The sequence below is a fragment of the Aspergillus ochraceoroseus genome (assembly GCF_002846915.1).
Source record: "Aspergillus ochraceoroseus IBT 24754 chromosome Unknown P175scaffold_2, whole genome shotgun sequence".
Classification (NCBI taxonomy): Eukaryota; Fungi; Ascomycota; class Eurotiomycetes; order Eurotiales; family Aspergillaceae; genus Aspergillus; species Aspergillus ochraceoroseus.
Window position 1 is genome coordinate 1,072,208 of NW_024468477.1, and position 21,378 is coordinate 1,093,585.

Genomic DNA, 21,378 nt, shown 5'->3' on the forward strand with positions numbered 1-21,378 from the left:
AAGGCGTCAACCTCATACATACCCTTCAACTTAGGCTTCAGCTTCCCACACCTTCCCTACCCCATCGACCACTGATTCGGTCGGTCCTAACGTCGCCATGGAGTCGTCACGCGGCCCGCCCAGGGTCAAGAACAAGGCTCCTGCCCCAATCCAGATCTCAGCGGAGCAGCTGCTCCGCGAGGCTGTTGACCGGCAGGAGGAGACATTACAGGCGCCGACGCAGCGATTTGCGGATCTTGAAGAATTACATGAATATCAGGGTCGGAAGCGCAAAGAGTTCGAGGACTATGTGCGACGCAACAGGATTAACATGAACAACTGGATGCGGTATGCCGTGTGGGAGCTTGAGCAGAAGGAATTTCGACGGGCACGGTCGATATTTGAGCGCGCGCTGGACGTGAACCCGACCTCTGTGGTGCTGTGGATTCGGTACATTGAGTCGGAGATGCGGAATCGAAATATCAACCACGCGAGGAACCTGCTTGATCGTGCCGTGACGATTCTGCCGCGCGTGGATAAGCTCTGGTACAAGTATGTTTACATGGAGGAGACCCTGGGGAATATTCCGGGAACCCGGCAGGTGTTTGAGCGGTGGATGTCCTGGGAGCCGGAGGAGGGGGCGTGGAGCGCTTATATTAAGCTGGAGAAGAGGTATAATGAGTTTGAGAGGGCGCGGGCCATCTTCCAGCGATTCACGATTGTGCATCCTGAGCCGAGGAATTGGATCAAATGGGCTCGCTTTGAGGAAGAGTATGGCACTGGCGACCTTGTCCGGGAGGTGTACGGCACGGCTGTGGAAACGCTAGGGGAGGATTTCATGGACGAGAAACTCTTCATCGCTTACGCCAAGTTCGAGGCAAAGCTAAAGGAGTATGAGCGCTCTCGAGCCATCTACAAGTATGCTTTGGATCGGTTGCCTCGTTCCAAATCCGTTGCACTACACAAAGCATACACGACTTTCGAGAAGCAATTTGGCGACCGGGAAGGGGTGGAGGATGTCATTCTCTCCAAGCGCCGAGTTCAGTATGAGGAACAGCTGAAGGAGAACCCCCGAAACTACGACGTTTGGTTCGATTTTGCGCGGTTGGAAGAGACTTCCGGGGACCCCGAACGGGTTCGCGATATCTACGAGCGCGCGATTGCCCAGATCCCCCCATCTCAAGAGAAGCGACACTGGAGACGGTATATCTATCTTTGGATCTTCTATGCGATCTGGGAGGAAATGGAGGCCAAGGACATCGACCGGGCGCGCCAGATCTACGCGGAATGCCTCAAACTCGTCCCTCACAAGAAGTTTACGTTTGCGAAAATCTGGCTGATGAAGGCGCAATTCGACGTCCGACAGATGGACCTACAGGCAGCGCGCAAGACCCTGGGCCAGGCCCTGGGAATGTGCCCGAAGGATAAGTTGTTCCGGGGCTACGTGGATCTGGAACAGCAGCTGTTTGAGTTCGTACGGTGCCGGACACTATACGAGAAGCAGATCGAGTGGAACCCGTCCAACAGTCAATCCTGGATCAAGTACGCGGAACTGGAGCGCGGGCTCGACGACACGGAGCGTGTGCGGGCGATCTTTGAACTTGGCATCGACCAGGCGACCCTAGATATGCCGGAACTTGTGTGGAAGGCTTACATTGACTTTGAAGAGTACGAAGGCGAGTATGAGCGAGAGCGACAACTGTATGAGCGGCTGCTCGAGAAGACGGATCATGTCAAGGTGTGGATTAACTACGCCCGCTTCGAGATCAATATCCCCGACGAGGAGGAAGAGGAAGAGGAGGAAGCAGAGCGACCGGTCAGCGAGGAAGCTAAGCGACGTGCTCGGGCGGTGTTTGAGCGAGCACACCAGCTATTCAAGGAGAAGGAACTGAAGGAAGACGTAAGTTTTTTTTTTTCTATTCCAAAAATAAATTTAGAAGCTAACGTGAAAAAAAAACAGAGAGTGGAACTACTGAATGCATGGCGGTCGTTTGAGCATACGCATGGATCGGCCGAGGATATCGATAAGATCGAGCAACAGATGCCTCGACGGGTGAAGAAACGGCGTAAGCTGGATGATGATCGGTATGAAGAGTATATGGATTATGTATTCCCGGCGGATGACCAGTCTGCAGCGAATCTGTCGAAATTGTTACGGATGGCGCACCAGTGGAAACAGGGGCAGAGTTAGTTTTCTATATGAGCAGAAGTTTCGGGGTGAAACCATATCGGATATCAATGAATATGAAGATGAAGATCAAGATACTAGAGAAACCCCTGAATGGGTCCCTTACAGACTCCAACCCTCCTCACTTTACCAACCATCTTCCCTTTTCATGTTATGATTCTATCATCTCTTCTTCTTTTCTTCCATTTCATTTCTCTTTGCTTCTCCTCTCTCTCTAGTCCGTGAGTGAGTGTTTTTTGGGGTTTTATTTGATGGTGTTGTGGTCTAAGTTGCCGCCATTGTTTCACTTCCCATTACTCGCCCATAGTTTCCATCCTAGAATTAATTAATTTCCTTCTTCTTCTTCTTCTTCTTCTTCTTCTTCTTCTCTCCAGTCACCTCCCCTATCTTTCTCTCTCTCTCTCTCTCTCTCTCTCTCTCTCTTCCGTGTTGCGTTCTTTCTTCTCTCTCCCTGCCGATTTGACATCGTGCAGCAGTCTATCACTTACTTTCCCTCTGAAATTTCCCCCTTGACAGCCACCAGGTTAACTCAGGTCGCCTCTCGCTTTCTTTTCTTTCGCTTTCTGTGCTCCTCCGGTTCTCGTTCCGTTGATCGATCGCGACCACCGCCATTCCATTCGTTGTCACTCACTCTGCCAAATGTGTCCTCATTGACCATGCGATAGTGCTCTGGCAGTCAACTTTCTTTCCTTTTTTTTTTTTTTTCCTTTCCCCCCGGATTCCTGTCGGGTGGCTGGTATACTCGAAGACTCGACTTCCTTTCCAGTGACGCTCTTTTCTCTGGTATCGATATGATTGTGCCCAACCCCCCCGTGCCACTGGAGGGTCATTGCTCCGTCATACACGACAACACTCTTTATACTTACTCTTCCACTGGATTCCTCGCCATCCCTCTCCAGCGCAATGGGACGTGGTCGAATCTAACCATGGGCGAGCCGGTCTCCGATGCGGCATGTGTTACCGGTGGAATCGATGGGAATGAAGATCAGCCCGCCCTCTACGTAGTTGGAGGCACATCCTCGTTGCAGAGGAAACCGGGATTACAGCGCTACTCTTTCAACGACAAAACATGGAAGACCATTCTCCCGACAGGCTCGGTTACCTCCAACCGGACCTCGCACAGCGCCATTTACATCAAATCGGTCTCCTCGATATTGGTCTATGGTGGTAGCCAAGTAGATGGGTCTGGCGCTACTTCCGATACATTTCTTCTACAAACCGCGTCGCCCTATACGGTAACATCCCAATCTGGAGAGAATGCTTCCCCGGCTGTTTCCCCCATTCTGGTTCCCTGGGCCGACAATGCAGCTGCCTTGATTGGAGGCCTAACGTCGACGAAAGGAGTCCATATCTATCAACCACCGAACGGATGGGCTGACGCCAAGATTACCCTGAAAAACGAAGTCCCCAGTGATTCTGAGTGTGCTCTTATCCGTAGATCCGATGGAAGCAAAATCCTCCAGGTATTCGATATGAGCGTTTCACCCAACACCGTCACAACCACAGAACTAGTCAGTCCCTCACCAAAGACGACTCGATCCTCTAGGAAAAGAAAAAGGGACAGCTATCCGGAGTACAATGGTACCCTTGCCTCTTCGACCACACGGCAGTCTTACTCGCTGGCTCAGGGTAACAACTCCCTGGTGGTCATTTCGAGCGGGAGTGGCACTGATTCGTTGGCCATCTTCAACCAGACCTCAAATAGCTGGGTAAACTCAACCAAACTGTTTTACGGCGATCAGTCGGAGCAAGACATTCTCGGTTCCACGACAACTACTACTACTACTACTACTAACACCACCAACTCCACAGCCGGATCCGTTTCTACGTCCAGCTCTTCATCAGGTGGCAGCTCAGGGAGTAGCAATACTGGCACGATCATCGGAGCAACTCTGGGTACCCTTTTGGGTATTGCAGCAGTCTTGTTGATAATTCTGTTCTTAATCAAACGTAGGAAGGACAAACAGAAAAGGGCTCACGGAGGCCAAGATGTCGATAAGGACCGGTTGAGCTTCCAGGATCAGGGTGTAGAGCCCCTGGCCCGCTCCGCCTATCCAATGGCGCAAAGTCCAGCACCTCTCGCGGCCAGGTCCATGGATTCGCTTGATATCTTCTCAGGCCGGGTGGGGGATGAGAAATGTCGCGCTCTCCCGGGCTATATGCCAAATTCTCACCCCGTCATGTCCAGTCCCCTGATCACTATCCAATCCAGTGAAGATGAGACTCCAGCCACTGACTATAGACACAACGATAAAGCTATGGAGGCCCAAGAATCCTTGCCACGCCCGGGGGATCGAAGGTCCAATGAAGGCTGGAGCAAGTATTTCCAAAACAATAATAGTGCGGCTAGTTCGGCAGGCTTGCAGCCCCAAGGCCACCAAGCCGGTGCGGGCTTTGAACGGGGTCAGAGAGGCACTCTGTGGCCTGCGGGTGGTAATGCCCTTCCACCCTTAAACATGGGCTTCCTCGAACAACCCACGCCATTGGGCCGCGTTCTCAGCGGCAGCCCGACAACGGAACACGCCTCGTCAATCAAAGATGGCCGTCACATCGCAATCCCGGAAAGCCAGTCGGCTCGAATCTCTAGTGCAGACTCGATCAGCCTTCACTCCGATGACGACGATTATGACCATGACGGGCGGATGGGGTCGAATGATCCGAGTTGGCCAACCCAAAATTGGATCAACCGCCCTCCCAGCAGTACATACAGCGGGAGCTGCTACCACAACACCCAGAGTATCCGAGATCTGCCTTCCGCCGGGCTGTCTCCAACGATTGACTATCGAAAACACGACTCGGCTCGCACGAACACCCGAGGATCCAGTATCCTCATTCCCCATGGCGAACCTATGCCGAGGAACAACATCAACTCCGACATGAGCTGGCTTAACCTTAAAGCCGATCGATAATCCTTTGATCCAACGACAGTCATATCTATTTACTCGTAAAGCAATTCCAGCATTCCTACCATGATCACTACATCAGTGGCGCTAGGTAGAAGCCTCTCATTCTTCTGTGATAGGTTTTTTTTTTTTTTTTTTGGAATTCCCCCACTATTAGCGAGGAGTGACAGCAAATTTGCCTTTTACCCTGGGCCATCCTTGCCTCTGGACACATCAGCCAAATCCAGGGTCCAAAAATCCGCTCCATTAGTTGGAGTTGCTGTCACAATACATCTTATTACACTTCCTATTGTGTAACATATCAAACCCGTGGACTTGAAATAGGAGTCCAAAAAGAAGGAACGTTGAAGCCCAACTTTGAAGAGTCCCTACACTCTTTTATCTTGTACCATGCTGGCTCTCTCTCTCTCTCTCTCTCTTTCTCTGTGTGTCTCTATGTGTGTGTATGCATCTGTCTGTATCTGCCTGTCTGTATTATTCCCACATCACTTCGTGCACTGTCGATTTCTCTGTTCTGTCTCATACGGCCTAATTCGAAAACCCGGTGTTTGCTTTTTTTTTTTGTGGTCTTGGTTGGGTATATTGAACATAGATCGCTGCTGTGCTGTGTTTGTGTTTCGCTTGGATCTTTCCCCTTTTTGACTTGACTCGACTTGACTCGACTCGACTTGGTTTGGGTCGGAGGTCACTTAATCAGGTAGCTACGCTATCTCTCCACGCTTGATTGTGTGGCTGGAATGAATTTTGGCTTCTGCTTTCATTTTGTCCCTCCTCCCTTGGTTTAGGGCAGTCTTCTTCTTCTTCTTCTTCTTCTCCGTAGCTGGTTTCTACAAGCGAGTAAGAGAGGTAAAGTAGTTAGTTACCTTGGACTATGATTGCACTACATCTAGCATACACAGGTATGTATGTATGTATGCATAGCATAACTAGTAACTAGTTAGTTATACCGTATACATAGCGAAGCATGCAACCCTGCAAGCTACACAAGCCAACTCTCAGAACCACAACTCGTACGTACTCTCCTACTCATTCTCGTTCTCGTACTCGTGTAAAAAAAAAAAAACGGCAAAAACCAAGCAAGAGAGCAAGCCCAGTAGTTCTAAAGAGGTAAGGAAAATGTAACAGATAGAGCTCGGGTGCCATAGTTACAGAAAAAAAAAAAAAAAAGTAGCTCGTTATCTCATTCATTATTCGTAACTCTGATATCATATCACGTCAAACTGCAGATAAACCAAGCAAGACATGCGGGTGGGGGACGGTTCTTATGTGGGAAAATGATAGGAAAGAAAGAAAAGAAAAGAAATCAAACAGCCCTCGTAGAAGCGGAACCTTCGCATCGACCTGGTCTGATGGTCCGCTATCGAACCGTTTTCTTCAATTTCATCTGGGTATACTGTTTTTCGAGGAAGATGACGATGGCTCAAGCTCTGGGGGGTGCGTTTTGGGCCACCACCACCACTGCTGCTGCCACCATTAACGGATTTTGGTTTTCTTCGATTCGCGTTCCTTCTGGAATGATGTGCGCTCGCGTCGTTTCTTATCGACATGGTTCCATTCCGAGACGGCGCCGTGGATACTCGCAGCGGCGGGCTTCTTCCGGGGTGATTTCACCTTCGTCGTTTTTTTTTTTTTATTATTATTTTTTTTTTCACGTTTTCAGCGAGCGAGTGTGTGCGGCATGGATGGTGGCGGCTGTGGCCAAGTCCCCTAGCCCAGAGGGTTTCCTTGTTGAGCTTTCTTTGTTTCTTGTCCTCATCGGTACTATTCTCCGAGTCAGAGTCAGGGTTATTATTCTTCTTACTTCCATGACGGGCACGAGAGCGGGCATTAGGGAGGGTTCGGGAGTCAGAGCGAGAGTACTGCGGTCTACTGAGGGTGGTGTCCAAGTGCCCGTATCCGTAGCCGTAGCCGTAGCCCTCATCGCCTCTGTTCCCCATTGAGGTGGTGTTGAAAGATCGACTCACCTCTCTGGAATGCCTGCCTCCCCGTGATGGGCTTGGTTGGCGGCGAGAGTAGTCGCTGTCGCTGTAGCGGCCATCATCCGAGGAGTCGACGTGACGCGATGATCGGTGATGCCGTCGGGACCGATCATCTCTGTCCTGATATTTGCCCTTGTCCCCTTCCTTGAATCCCAATGCTTCTATACCTTCATTGAGGTAGTCGGTCACACTCTTGCTGCGCTTCTTGGATCGGTGGGGGCGCGTGGAATCGTGGTCATAGCTGTCCCGAGAGCTGGACCTGTGACGGTCCCGATTTTGATCTTTGGAGCGGAATCGATCATAGGCTTCCTTACCAGCAGCGGCGAGGATACCGGCGAGGGCGGCATCCTTAGCTCCACTGCGTCCGTGCGAGTGGGAACGCGATGAGTGTTTTCGGGACCTGGAATGGGATCGAGAGCCGTTCACAATCCGGTTCGTGGCCAGACCGGTAAGCGTCGACTCGATGATATGACGCTTGGAATGTCTGCTTGGGTCACGGTCAACGAGCCCATCTGTCCCGCCGGCGGTGATCGCAGCCGTGAGAACCCGTCGGCCTTTCGCTCCAGTCCACTCGCCAGGCTCCTTACGGACACGGAAAGCCTCAATCGCTCCTGCAGTCAAGGCTGCCTTGACAGCCTGAGTGATGCGCTGCTCACCCTTGTCGCTGTGGGGACGACTTGCCCGGGATGGAGATGGCGAGTACGAGTAAGAGCGACGGTCTCGGCCACGCGAGCGACCACGGCCACTGCCATGCGACCTAGAGGCTGCTACCGCCGCTGATCCTAAGCCCGACGCGCCAGGAGCACGGTCTGACGAGGATCTGTGACGGCGTGGGGGTGAGCGGCTAGTTGATCGAGAATGGGAGTAATTGTCGCGATCGCCTGCGTACGTTAGCATGCAAAGTCGAACATGGTTCTTCTACCTTGATTGTCTGCTTGGGGACGGAATACGCACGTCGGTCGTCATAACGCCTGGATCGTCGGACATGGGATCGATAGTAGCCTGGGTCTTCATGGTACCCAGCCGCAGAGTGTGACCTATAAACACCATCCATGGATCGCCTATAGTAAGGGTCACGACCATAGTCATAACCATAATCTCCTGAAGGATGGTCACGGTAATATTTGTCTCTGGTTCCAGAGCGACCACCGTGTGTATGACTAGCAACCTCTACCTGCTGGGTACCTCCATAGCGATCATTAGAGGAATGGCGGTTGTCGTAGTACGCCATGTGGTAGTAGAGTTAGGAAAGGAGCGAAGCAGTCATAAGAACGGTATCAGTTTAAGAAAAGATGAAGAAGAAGAAGATGATGATGATGATTTAAGTGAGAGAAAAGAAGAGAGAGAGAGAGAGAGAGAGAGAGAGAGAGAGCGGGGCAGCAGCCGCAATCCTCTGACGTATTTGGAGATAAGTGGCTGTGGGACTATAACGGTGGCTGCTCACCAGACACACTACACATACAGTTAACGTTTCTTTCCAAATATCCAGAGACTATCTAGAATCTTCCTGCCTGTGCCAGCGGCGAATGAGGTCACCAGCCTGGAAGTTGGACAGGATTCAAGACGAACGTGTTGTAACTAAAATCAAGCTGCGCTGCCAGATCAGGGCCAACTAGTGAGTCCCTGATCCAGACTCGAGATGAGTACAGTACCATGGAGTCTGCACCGCCTCGTTCCGTGGTTCTTTTATCGCGTGTACCATTTACGGAGGAATTTGTGGTTGAATCTGGGTATCACCACGGTGAACTCTCATCGTTTCGCTTAATCTGTACTGTACATTCGATTCGGCTTCCGAGTCGATCTTCCCAAGGCCCTTCATGACAATCACTAATAATCTAACAGGAGGGAAAATAATGTATATCCAACTCGTACGTGGAAGAGTCTATTCCCGAACGGTGTTGGATGCACATGTCTATCCGATTCTATTTGTCGCTTTCAGGCGGCAGATAATTGAATTAAAAAAAAAAAAAAAAAAAAAAAAAGAGTAAAAGAAATTTGGCATAATGCGAGTGCTGCCCAGCAGTCACCTTGGCGTCGCTCTGAGGACGTCTTGGGCTCGAACCTTCCGGTTTCGACACTGTGGGACGAATCGTCCGATGATAAAAGAAAATGTGAGGCCTTAGCTCTCACACGGGAAGCCCTCACAGGCTTCCAAAAGAAGGCTGGTCGATTCTTCCTTGGGCGTCCGTTGCTCGTCAACTATATAGTGATGACATGGTCCCAAAGGACACTGGTGAACGGTGATTGCCACTTCAAATCTTCGAAATCATTTGCCGTCATGCTATCATAGACAGTCGTATTTCCCCCTTCCCGGACTGAACGTGCGATGGCTAATGATCGTATGGGTGTTTTCTCCTGCTTGACCATCCGCTGTTCGCGTCACTGTCCCGCTCGGTGGCGTTGGAGGACATGTCGTCGGAATGTGTTCGGTGGGTGCGGATATGTTGTTTCATGTTGTCTTTCCGCGTGAAAGCCTTGTTGCAGATCGGGCAGTGTACGCTTTTCTCTCCCGTATGTTTCTTACCGTGTCGTGCAGCATGGCCGGAAGTTGTGAATGTAGCGGTACAGGCATGGCTAGCCGCGAATGGACAAGGGTACTTGTTTTTGCGAGCTGGTTTGGGAGCGACAGACTCTTTAGACGTGCTGGCAATCGAGGTCTGGGGAGATGGAGGGTCGCCCACAGAATTGGCACTGAGGCGCTTCTCAGAAGGCAGTCGGTAAGCGTAGGGGTCTGAACGGGTGGGTTGGTGGTAGGAGCCTGCGCTTGAAGTGGCCGTATAGTCGTAAGATGAGCAATCGGAGGAACCGGGTGATGCTGGCTGAGCAGCTTCTGTAACGGGATCAAACGGGTGTCGTGTTACCCTCGGCGATGGAGAGTCGGAGTAAGTTCTGCCAAAATGATAATCGGATGGCGGTTTTGATGACGGTTGCTCTAGTTGGTATGGATGTGAGGAGGTGGATATCCCGTGAGCCGATCGAACAGCAAATGATGGGTTATCATCATTGTTCAAGATCGACACAAAACTTGCCCTGCAGCTGGACATTTCCCTTACCACAGCAAGAAAAAAAAAAAAAAACTTCAGATCTTTTGAAATAACAGTTAGCAGATTTTTTTTTTTGGTTTTAAAGAAGAAGCAAAAAAAAAACAATCTGATGAATCAACTTTAGCCTCCCTCCCACTAGAAACGCCTCTGATAGCCTAATCCAAGGGGCGATTTCATGTGGAGATCTATAAGTTGAGACGGGGAAAAGAACAGGAGGAAGGTCGTAAAAAATCTTCAAAAGAAAAGAAACGGGGGGGGGGGGGGAAAGGGTAAGAGAACACACACCAGCAGCTGCCTTCGAAGATGTTTGTGGTTTTTCTCGTGTAACACGCCCCTCGATCTGTAGACAGGCACCTGGGCGCGCAGATCTGACAGAGAACGGATAGACGAATGGAGATGTCTCTCTGCCTTGCGTCGTTTTCCAGCCGGGTAGACTCTAATGAGGGATGCGTGGCAGCGAAAGCCAGATAGCGCAAGGAATACTGCAAATCGGGCTGTCTTGAGGTTTCAAGAAACGGGAAATTGAGAGAGAGAGAGAGAGAGAGAGAGAGAGAGAGATTAAACTTGAGCAACAATTCTTCCAGAGAAGTGCGGATCAGGGAGAGAAGGCGATTGATAATTTCAAGATGGATTCAAGAGAAGGGAGATGGGAATTGAAAGAAATGAAGAAGAGGCAAGAGTTTTATTCCAAGGCATCTTGAAACTGGTCCAGGGTCTCTCCAGAAGCTCTGACCATCGCCAAAGCCAGTCCTTAGTACATTGGTAGTACGTTGGGAGCCCACTGTGGACTCCAACTAGACTGGACTCTGGAGCAGTTCATTTCAGTGGAGTTAGGCAGCATCATTTAACATTATTCATTCATTCGAGATTCTCTTCTTCTCTCTTCCCAACTCCCTTGGCCTCAAATAATCCACCAGGGGCCAAAATTGGGATGTAATTTTAAAAAAAAAAAAAAGACCAAGCTATAACGGACTTTTAGTTCCTGCGCCGGCGTAAACTTTATGGTATTGTTATAAAGGTAGGATATGGATAACTATAGATTATTCTTATTTCTCAAGGTCTTATATTCCCTGTCCCATCAGAACAGGACAAGCTTTGACTATTTCTTCCATTCAGACAGGTATTCTGAAGCCAAACTCGGATTGAAGTATAACAGGAAATACGTACTAGGGACGAGTAATCTACGGATAATAACTTTACGGCCGAACCCTGTGGCTCAAGCAACCAACCATGATGTGCATTACGTATGTCTAGGGCTTCCTAGGTATCTACTCCCCGACAAAGTATTCCTATTCATGCTCAGCCAGTCTTAGCTCAATTAGGGCCCCCTTTCAATCACTTGCCCACCTTATACTTATTATCAGGGGCACGGCATGGAATACATCCAGGTAGTGTATACGTGTTGGTTGACGTTGCGTCTCCATTTCCGTGCAAGTGCAGTTCTATAGACTATGTAAGCGGGCCGGTGGAACGGGTGTGATTGTGGCTGTTACTCCCTGAGAAATTATCATTTGTTGCTTGGGCCCTGCGCCTCCGGAGGCTAGTATACGCGATGATAAGGCGTTCCGTTCCCTGCGTCGGCTGCTGTAGGCCCCATGAAATAGTATGATCAAGACATGGTGGGTGCATAGTACGGAGTCGAGGAACATTGTAGAGGTAAAATGGTACCAACGAGAGCCCTGAGATTGCTGCTGACGTATCGAAATCAAACTTGAACCCTCAGTTTACCGTTGAATCTCAATGATCAGGTTTCTTTTCTTTTCTACTCTGGATGTTCGCAAGAACAACTCTGTCGGACTTACAGACTCTGCCGCGGATTATTGCTGTTTCTTTTCCGGAAAAATGACCGCTTAATACAGAGTACGGAGTACGATTACGGATACGCCAATCCGAGTACAGACGTGTGTATACTGTAGTATGTACGGAGCCGGCCTATATCACTCAGGGCCAGACTCTCCTGACAGCAACGGTTAACTTCCCGAGAAAATAGACTGAGACGCCAAGATTCCCCTACAGCTGCTGAACGCTGATCACTTCTTTCAGGGCCAGACAGCTACCCAACTCCTCGAAGCGGAGTAATGACCTGGATCAGGTTCTTAAGGGTACCAATCCTCCTACATATTCCGTCCTCCTCGGTACTGTTTGTATCCTAGATTGCTGAGAATTGTCAAGCCAAGCTTGGCTGTGTACGTTCTGTCAGGAGAGAGGTGTGTTCTTTGTCTTGATGAAGTTAGTACGGAGTATTCAGTTGTGAACCTACTACTAAATGCTAACAGCCACGCCCGAGACATACGCGTCCCTGTCCCAAAAAAAAAAAAAAAAAAAAAAAAAAAAAATCAGGGTCCTTCGGGCTCACATATCTTCAGGCCCCAGGGCGGCCTCACTCAGTCCTACGGATTTTCACTACCATAATCCCAGTCCGCTAGACCCGACTGAGTAGTGACTAGTGAGTAGTACGTACAAGAGAAGAATTGGCTAGATCCATAAACGCCATGTGGAGCGGGGGAATAATCCAGACGGAAGACTAAGAGCCATAGAACCGGCCCATAATTACGCCTAGTCTACGAAGTAGGTAATCCCCGGAAGACCCCTAGTTAGCAGCTAGCTTGCTTGCTTGCTCGCTTCGTTCATTCTCTGTACTTTGGAGTTTGGAGCAGATTTCATTTCTCCTTGATCTCGGATGTGTGCCATTTCCCACTCCGAACCCTACGGAGTAGGGGGGAAATGTTGATTTTTTCCGGCTTTACGGCTCTAGCATAAAACTTTCTTAGCCAAACCCTGTTGAATTTAGCCCGGCAGCCGTCCGCGCGGTTTCCAGAGCTCTAATTATATTAACCCCCCTTTCTCTCTCTCTCTCTCTCTCTGTTAAGCCTTTCTCCAGAGTCTCTAGTCTAGTTCTACTCTACGTGTCCTCTTGTGGAAAACACAACTAGAGATCGTAGTGGCTGGGGGCCAAGATCACTAAGGAATTAAAATTAAGACATTTCACATTTCACACGGTGTCACGGAGTACGGATACTAGTAGTAGTGCTATTTTCAGTCCCTCAGATCTTCCCTGCTTCCAGGGATACCATTCCAAAGATAGCTCGCTGCTCAGGAGGAAGGCCATCCAAGACAGAACCACCAACTGGACAATCTAGATTTAAGCCATTCGGGGACTCTTTCAACTTTGTCCGGAGTGGAGATCCTTCACTAGTTAGCTACTAGTAGTACGAGTCCTCCGGTAGGCGAGTTCCATCCCGTATTAGGGATTAGTTTCCGCGTGCATTGCGTGGCAGATACTAGTACTACTACTACTAGTAGTATTGTATCGCCGAGTAAGGTCCGTAGCAACCCGTGGTGGTGGGATCTTCAGGGTCCGAGAGGGAGAAAAAAAAAAAAAAGCTTGGAACAGCGATGCGACCCAGCGGGATTAAAGGGATTAAAGGCTGCACATGTTCATACCGAGGCGTATCCGATTGACAGAGTACAGGACTCTGTACAACTGTAGCCCTCTATCATCGGTATTGAACTTGGCTTTACCTTGCAAGCTCCCAACTCTGGGAGTCTTGACTCTTGAGTGGAATAATCGAAACCAGTACTAGGAGTTACTAGTACTCTGTCCAATCCAGTTCCACTCTTTTTTTTTTTTTTTTTTTTTTTAATTACTTGGATTTTCTCCGGTGCAGTCAGTGGAGTTGTTGGACCTGACGCACCGTTACACTTACAGTTTACTGGCACAGGCAGAAAGATTTCCGAAATCTCCTACCCGACTCGCTTCTCGGAACTATGCCCTAATACCCTTTTTTTTAAAAAACATCTATGTAACTTCTTCACTCGAGTCTCATCCAAGTCCTCGGCTGCCACTCATGCATTTCTCCAGACTCCAGGAAAATAAACACATTCGCTCCACGGCTTGGCTATCAGATAAATAACAATCACCCCCGATCTCAGCGCAATCGGGGTCTCGACTGCAGCCTCGTCACATCAAGCTGCGTAAGCGGAGACGTCACTCGGTGGGGTTCTTAGTAGGATACCTACCGCGTTACTACCAGCTTCAACCCGTCCGACAGACGACTCTACGTCAAGAAAGAATTCACCAGAGTGATGCATATAATATAGATAGGACATGCATAAGTCTCTCTTGGGTTTGATCTACTCGGGAGCCGACAGCACTCAGCACTGAGTTCTTTTTTTTTTTTTTTTTTTTTTCGATACCCTGAGGGTCCAACTCCGCTTGGAATTGTGGCTAGAGATTATGTACCTGCTCGACCACGGACTCAGTAGTCAGTCCGCCCCTTCTTCTAGCGTACCGACTCAAGCCACTTGCCGGTCAATTACTCGCACCTCCGTACACTAACTACCCTGTATGGCGGATGACCATTACGGAATAGGCAATGTGAGTTGAACATACGTAAGCTACTTACTCTACACCACCAAGCGTCGTTTGATCGCAACATCGGCTTTCCCGGGGCTTCACTGGACACCCTCTTCTAATCCAACTGTTCTACCGGAAGTAACTTACGTAGACACCTACGAATGCCCTAGTCTTGCCCCTTAAGAATATCGATATCCATAATCCGCTTTAACCTCTCGTATCCATGCATTTGGTTGAATTGTTTGACGATCAAGAATACTAGAGTTGCGTATGTATACTCCACGCACAAAGACGTGTGGTTTGCTCGACGACCAGGAGTCACGACTCACGGGTGCTAGCTAGGTAGTTCCTTAATCGGGCATCGTTATAGCTTCTGGAACCAAGAGGAAAAAACGAAGCGCTTTACAAGAGCGTAACTTTTGTAGTTAGTTAGTTAGTTAAGAGTACGGATGCTGACGAAGAGGAAGAGGCTAACTAACTAGGGCACTTGTTGCTGAGAACGCTCATAACATTCGTTGTTTCATTTTCATGGATGCTTGCTGGCCGCCGAGAACTCCTTCAGCTGCTGCGTCCGACTACAGGGACTGGATGAAGATGTGGTAGGTGTATGTATGTATGTACTTGTAGCTTTCTCGTCCACAGACAACTACTAGTAACTCCCCATGACAAGTCTACACTTTACCTTCTCTCCTCCAGGATTCAGCTTCAATTCATTCCTGGTCTCCATGTAATATCCCACAGCCAAACCAAACACCAATGCTAACCCACAGCAGGCCAAATCTCACCAGTCACCCAGTCCAACCAACTCAATCGAACTGAACTGAATCGAATCGAATCAAATCAAATACTCAACAGAGCAAAACACAGCAACAGAAACAAAGCAACCCGAAAAGAAACCACAGTGAAAACACAAAAAAAAAAAAAAGAGAAAGATATCTCCCTCTCCACCAAAACGACATCAAGTCTTCATTGCCTCTATCCCGCCAGCACATGATAAGCATCACATGCATCCCGAGCGCTGGCTGCGGATTCAGCACCAGCACCAGCCTGATATCCAGCAGGCTGCTGGGTCATTCGTGATCATGGCTTATTTGCATGGAGCTGGAGGGAGCGCGTCACCTAGAACGGCGCGGCGGGTTCGAAGGTCTTAGATGCAGAGATCTGTTTGCGTTCTGTTTGGGGGTGTGGGGGTTTCTGTTTTGGTTTTGTTTCTGGTCTTGCCCTTGGTCTTGATCTCGGGGGTGTTCTTTGGGTTGTTGTTGTTGTTGTTGTTGTTTCTGTGGTTGTTGTTGTTGAGGCATTGTGGGTGGGTTTCTTATGTCCAGATTGAAGTCACTTGGGTTCTACTGATATGATATGATGATGATGATGATGATGATGATATTTAACTAAGTTTGTGGCAGCGGGGAAGAGGTGTACATTATCGGGAACTACCTTCTCTCTTGAAGCGTCTTGTGAAATAGTATAGCTAGTATAGCAATAAGAAGAGCATACCCAATTGCTTCAAATCAATGCTAACACATTCTCGGTTACAGATAGCCTGCCCTCAGACAACGGAATACTGGTGGCAGGCCTGATCCCCCCCCCCCTCCCCATGCCGGCGGACAAGCTCGTGCAGCATGTTTGAAGCAATTGGAATGTCGTCGTGTCTCACCGTGTCTTGATTTTTGGGACCCCTTGTTTCATCTCCACCACGACGTCACCACGAACAAGTTCCCTCGGGGAACATCACGGCGCAGAGGCCAAGTGATGGTCGCTAATAGTGCTTGATCAAGTTAAGGGAACCCAACTCTCTCTCTCTCTCTCTCTCTCTCCGGAGTACAATAAGTGCATCATACTAATACCAGCCCCAGCTAGCACTCTCCGACACCAGCCGACGCGATCCGTCCGTCTCCATTCCATTCCACATGACGGCAAGCAATCCAAAGGGGTTCATAGATAATTAGGGGGTGGGGTAGGGTAGGGTAGGGTAGGGTATATATGCGACTTGAGGTGATATCAAGCTTGGATTATTGTTCACTTGTTCGTATTATACATATATATATACCTTAGGAAATTAAGTCCCTATCTACCTTTACGTCCCCAATCCATCTATAGAATAAAACTCCAACCTCGCACTGTGCACTGTGCACTGTGCAACTCGCTATCAATCACCAGAAACAATGCTTCCCTCATCAACATGGACTAACCTCCTCCTCCTCCTCTCAACCTCTGTCTTCATCTTCATCTCACTCAGCACCTCCCTTCCAACCCCAGCAACCAATCTGCGCAGCAGATCTCCAGACCCAGTATGTATGTCCTTCCTCAACAACACACACACACACACACACACACACTTGAGATAAATCGGAGAAAAAAGAACCAGCCCATCTAACAAAATAAAATAATCGAATAGAGAATGATCCCCAGCCATACAGACCTACTCTCCACTCTTCTCGCCAACACCAGTCTCGAGAAGCTAGACGAATACAACCATCTCGGTTCACACGGTAGCAATACCAACAGCAACAACGTCCATGGTGCCATTGACGACAGCAACAGCAATAACAGCACCGTAACGGCCAAGGATAACGCAGTCGAGAGTGGGAAGGACCCCGTGGATGACCCGGTGGGGTTTATGAATTCGTTGTTCGAGTCCTTGAGGAAGAATTTCCGAGAGGTCTTGGATGATGGGGATGAGGTTTTATTGTAGGAATCTTTTGATATATATATATATATATATATATAGACAATACAATACAATACCCTACCATTCTTGTTCTTGAATAGTCTAACTTAGGAGTAGTTAGTTACTAGCAGTCCAATAGATATCTGTATTCAAACTCCAAAGCAACAAAGATTTTTTTATCTCCTTGTATGTATGTATGTATGTATGTATGTATGTATGAGAACGTCGTACGGAGTCTTTGCTGCTACCCCCTCATTATTGTGGCACCGAACCAGAGGGGAAAAAAAAAAAAAAAAAAAAAAAAAACCTCGTTCCATGCACAAGAACAATCACTACAGCTGGACGGAGCAATCAAATCCCACAGAGGCAACGGACGTTAATATGCCTTCGCTTGTCGGTCGTGAGGTCGGCGAAACTGGTTATGGGTTGATGGGTACGTATGTATACAATAGTTACAATGTGAGGTGATGTCACCACACCTTTCTACTCCTCCTCCTCCTCCTCCAGTTCAGAAGGAATACCGTAGCTCACAAAGAACAGGAATGACCTGGAGGCCACAGCTTCCATCGCTGGAACAATGTTTTCGAGTGTCTCGAGAAGGCGCTCGAGCTAGGCGGGAATTTCTGGAATGGAGGAGAGCTCTACGGGACTCCCGAGTACAATTCGATGCATGTGCTTAGGCGGTATTTTACGAAAAATCCAGACAAGGCGGCGCAGCGTCGATGAGTGTCTACGGGTCTTGGATAGAACAAAGACGATTGATATCTTTGAATGTGCGAGACAGGACCCGACAACTACTGTGGAGCACACGGTTACTGTTCTCGCCCAGCTGGTTAAGGAAGGCAAGATCGGAGGGATTGGATTAAGTGAAGTAGATGCGGAGACGATTCGACGAGCGTATGACCCCCCCCCTTTTTTTTTTCTTTCTTTCTTCCTTGCTTTCCTTCTTGCATGACCTAATTAACCATTACAGGAACAAAATTCATCCCATCGCAGCGGTCGAGGTTGAACTATCTCTGTGGGATACCAGCATCCTCACCAACGGCGTGGCTGAAACCTGCGCAGAGCTGGGCATCTCTGTTGTAGCCTACTCGCCTTTGGGGAGAGGAATATTGGCAGGCGCCTTCACTAAAGTCTCCGAGCTTCACGACAGTGACTTCCGCAAGCACCTGCCGAGGTACCAGGATGCAGCTATGACCCAGAATGTCAAGCTTCTGAACGAGGTTAATGACCTAGCTGCTCGCAAAGGCCTCGCCCCTATACAGGTTGCTCTGGCTTGGATTCTCACATTGAGCGGGAAACCTGGCATGCCCACAATTATCCCTATCCCCGGTGGTACAACCACGGATAAAGTTACTCAGAATTTGCAGGGAGTCCCTCATCTCTCCGACGCGGATATGGCAGAGATCGATGCTATTCTTGAACAAAACAAGATCACGGGAGCTCGATACTGAGGTTTACACCTAGCAATAAACGACATCCTCCCTGACAATCTACCCCTGTGACCTAGTAACATGGTCGCAGCTAGGCGTTACGTGTATAGACCTGGAAAAGCTTCTATGTTAGCTCAATCTACTAAACACCATTAAAGAAAATCAATGGATAAGAAGTATAATCAGATCAAGTGTAGAAGGGTCAACATGCAATCTCACAAAGTCTGGAGATCGTCGGAATTGCAGAATTCTTAATGGATTCATCATTGACGGGAAATAAACAGTCGAATTGGCATACTTTTACCGAGTTTGAGCTAGAGAGATGGAAGTATTATCCATCGCATAGAGAAGAAAGAGAGGGAAAGAAAATAATGATGCTGAAGATGATGAAGAAGAAGAAGAAGAAGAAGGGAAGAAACGAACCCATTTTATATCAGAGTAATAGCCTCATCACGTGCCCGCAGGCTGTATACTCGAATCCTCCCAATAATCCAGACGCCAGCACCACCACAACCAAGGTTAACCCTCCTGCGGGCCAGATTCACAGCGAAATCTTCGTCATCAGCCCTCTAATTCACTCATCACCTCGTTATTCACCCACCCGCCCAACCTCCCTCCTCGCATTATTTGCCAATGGCAGAATCTCCTGGCTCCCCCCTCTCCTCTATCGTCTCCGACGAAATGTCAGATCGCGAAGACTCCAAGCAGGGCTTCTCACCCTCTGCATCCAACATGCCCCCTTCAAAGCGTCGCCGCACCGGCATGGCTTCCTGGGATCGCAACACGCCCGTTTCGGCATCATTCCAGGATGATTTACTTCCTCCTCCGTCGCCATCAAGCTCCATCTCGTCCGACACGTCCGGTGAAATTCGCAACTCGCCCAACACCTTTGCCCTCATAGGAGCAACCCAGGACGAGGACTATAGCGGCCAATGCAACGACCAGGTCACTATCTGTCGGTGGGATGGATGCGGTTCTAGAGACCTCGGGAACATGGACGGTCTCGTCCAACATATTCACAATGAGCATGTCGGTAGCCGGCAGAAGAAATACTCCTGCGAATGGTCCGATTGTCCTCGGAAGGGCCAAACGCATGCGAGCGGCTACGCACTGCGCGCACACATGAGGAGCCATACAAGAGAAAAGCCATTTTACTGTGCGCTTCCAGGTAAGCTTTTTTTTTTTTTTTACTGAAACCCCCCCCCCCCCCTCCGTCGTCCGATTAACGAAGGGGCGTGACTAACTTGACAATGCTCTTTACTACAGAATGCGATCGCAGTTTCACCCGCTCCGATGCTCTCGCAAAACACATGAGAACAGTCCATGAAACTGAAGCTCTCCGTCCCTCTGACCCCGTCCCCAAGCGCCACGATCTTCCCTCCGCCGCAGGTACTCCGGTCGGAACCCCAGTAAGCAAGCTCCAGCGCATCAGACTAAAGCTATCACATCCGCCGAAGGATGATGTGGAGCGCTACAGTGAAAGCGTCAACGGGGACGCGATCGAAACGGAGGACCTTGATGAGTTCGAGCTACCCGGATTTGGCTCCGAAGGTGGCTTTGATGACCATGAGCTCGAGATGAACCCACATCAGCTGTATAGGCTTCTGCGCCGACAAATTCACTGGGCAGAAAAAGAAGGGTCAACGCTACGGGGTGACTGGGACAAGATCAGACCAAAGAGGAAAGACGCATGGCTAGAGAAAGAAGCAATCTTCGATGACTTGATTGACGCTGAACTCCGTCTGCTCAGCGCTTTAGTCAACAACAAGGAAGCTGCCGTGTCGTCGACTACACCAACAAACGGGGCTGAACACGGTCAATCGCAGCAACCCACGGAGGCAGAAGGCGACGATAAAAATAATACAGACTCGGGCTCCATCCCACCTTGATCAAACCTACCTACCCAGGTAGAATCTCCACGCACCACCCCTCTCTCTTTGGCTCGGGGCTTGCGTTATTCCTAAGGTTTTCTCCTTCCAAGACAATGGAGCCAACCACATGCATGCATGCATGTCCTGAATTCAGGCTGAAGACAACAACTTTTCTTTCTATCTATCTTTATCAATTATGGTGTACTGTATAAGGCGTATTTAAACCAGGGCCAAGCTTGTTTTTTTTTTTTTTTTTTTTTTTTTTTTTTTTTCCTATCTGGTCTCCTTTTTTTTCCCCCCTTCTTTTCTTTCAGACAGAATATCCCTTTTTCTTGCAACATTAACTATCATGTCTCTCAGGTGAAACAGAGACCTACTACTAAAGTACCTACCCTACCCTACCCTACCCTACCTATCCTCTTAGGCGCCATACTGTATTCATATAATGTTATCTTACGCTTCCCTTATATAACTAATTCCATAGTCAAGTACTAGTACGCGTAACTACTAGAGTACGATTTGCAAGGAAAACCCCCACTATGGCAAGAGAGTCTGGTAGGGAAACAAACCTCAATGCAATTTTGAAGTTGACTCGACTCTTCTCTTTCTTTATTCCTATGCCCTCCCTACCTACCTATCATTAAGAAAAAAAAAAATTCTTCGATTTGGATGTGATAAGTTTCTGATGTCCCAGATCTGTGTTAGCCAGGTAGGTAGGTACCTAGCTATTTGCTTCTTGGATGGTATAAAAAAAATCTCAGAAATTAGGGCGAAAAAAAAAAAAAAAAAAAAGGCACAAGAGAGCAAACCAATAGATGATGAGGTCTAAGAGAAAAATAGGTTCGATACATATCTCCCAGAAACACGATGGAGCATTTATTGGTGATGGATGAAGAATCACTCCCAAGTTGGAATCAAACAAACTCGAGAGAGAACTGATCCCTCGCGCCTTCCAC

The 21,378-nt window shown here is 48.8% G+C and overlaps 8 protein-coding genes across 8 annotated transcripts; 5 read left to right on the forward strand and 3 right to left on the reverse strand.

Annotated features, from left to right (window-relative positions):
- Nucleotides 1–23: 23 nt before the first annotated feature.
- clf1 (putative cell cycle control protein (Cwf4)) lies at nucleotides 24–2,514 on the forward strand. Its single transcript, XM_040900612.1, has 2 exons — nucleotides 24–1,879; nucleotides 1,940–2,514. Exons 1-2 carry the CDS (start codon nucleotides 98–100, stop codon nucleotides 2,168–2,170), a joined length of 2,013 nt encoding a protein of 670 aa, XP_040753905.1. The 5' UTR covers nucleotides 24–97; the 3' UTR covers nucleotides 2,171–2,514.
- Nucleotides 2,515–2,958: 444 nt separating this feature from the next.
- P175DRAFT_0555186 (uncharacterized protein) lies at nucleotides 2,959–5,076 on the forward strand (the record flags this gene model as incomplete). The annotated part of the gene is made up of 1 exon (XM_040900613.1): nucleotides 2,959–5,076. The coding sequence occupies one exon, from the start codon at nucleotides 2,959–2,961 to the stop codon at nucleotides 5,074–5,076; it is 2,118 nt and encodes a 705-aa protein (XP_040753906.1).
- Nucleotides 5,077–6,543: 1,467 nt separating this feature from the next.
- P175DRAFT_0521666 (uncharacterized protein) lies at nucleotides 6,544–8,379 on the reverse strand (the record flags this gene model as incomplete). Its single annotated transcript, XM_040899215.1, has 3 exons — nucleotides 8,004–8,379; nucleotides 6,723–7,930; nucleotides 6,544–6,681 (listed from the first exon to the last, which is right to left on the reverse strand). The coding sequence occupies exons 1-3, from the start codon at nucleotides 8,278–8,280 to the stop codon at nucleotides 6,544–6,546; spliced, it is 1,623 nt and encodes a 540-aa protein (XP_040753907.1). The 5' UTR covers nucleotides 8,281–8,379.
- Nucleotides 8,380–9,379: 1,000 nt separating this feature from the next.
- Nucleotides 9,380–10,093, reverse strand: P175DRAFT_0432700 (C2H2-type zinc finger protein; the record flags this gene model as incomplete). Its single annotated transcript, XM_040893556.1, has 1 exon — nucleotides 9,380–10,093. One exon carries the CDS (start codon nucleotides 10,091–10,093, stop codon nucleotides 9,380–9,382), a length of 714 nt encoding a protein of 237 aa, XP_040753908.1.
- A 5,332-nt stretch (nucleotides 10,094–15,425) lies between these two features.
- On the reverse strand, nucleotides 15,426–15,751 carry P175DRAFT_0529582 (uncharacterized protein; the record flags this gene model as incomplete). Its single annotated transcript, XM_040899702.1, has 2 exons — nucleotides 15,426–15,468; nucleotides 15,570–15,751. The coding sequence occupies 2 exons, from the start codon at nucleotides 15,749–15,751 to the stop codon at nucleotides 15,426–15,428; spliced, it is 225 nt and encodes a 74-aa protein (XP_040753909.1).
- An 861-nt stretch (nucleotides 15,752–16,612) lies between these two features.
- Nucleotides 16,613–17,142, forward strand: P175DRAFT_0490975 (uncharacterized protein; the record flags this gene model as incomplete). The annotated part of the gene is made up of 2 exons (XM_040895816.1): nucleotides 16,613–16,738; nucleotides 16,846–17,142. 2 exons carry the CDS (start codon nucleotides 16,613–16,615, stop codon nucleotides 17,140–17,142), a joined length of 423 nt encoding a protein of 140 aa, XP_040753910.1.
- Nucleotides 17,143–17,499: 357 nt separating this feature from the next.
- Nucleotides 17,500–18,853, forward strand: P175DRAFT_0514589 (aldo/keto reductase family protein; the record flags this gene model as incomplete). Its single annotated transcript, XM_040898815.1, has 5 exons — nucleotides 17,500–17,551; nucleotides 17,659–17,697; nucleotides 17,732–17,801; nucleotides 17,827–18,015; nucleotides 18,092–18,853. The coding sequence occupies 5 exons, from the start codon at nucleotides 17,500–17,502 to the stop codon at nucleotides 18,570–18,572; spliced, it is 831 nt and encodes a 276-aa protein (XP_040753911.1). The 3' UTR covers nucleotides 18,573–18,853.
- Nucleotides 18,854–19,184: 331 nt separating this feature from the next.
- Nucleotides 19,185–20,356, forward strand: P175DRAFT_0403844 (C2H2-type zinc finger protein; the record flags this gene model as incomplete). The annotated part of the gene is made up of 2 exons (XM_040893006.1): nucleotides 19,185–19,719; nucleotides 19,818–20,356. Coding segments are annotated over 2 exons (1,074 nt in total), but the record flags the coding sequence as incomplete, so codon positions are not given.
- Nucleotides 20,357–21,378: the final 1,022 nt, after the last annotated feature.

Coding starts and splice junctions, on each gene's coding strand:
- clf1 (XM_040900612.1), top strand. CDS start 98: ATGGAGTCGTCACGCGGCCCGCCCAGGGTCAAGAACAAGGCTCCTGCC. Junction 1,880..1,939: donor AGAAGGAACTGAAGGAAGAC/GTAAGTTTTTTT, acceptor AAAAAAAAACAG/AGAGTGGAACTACTGAATGC.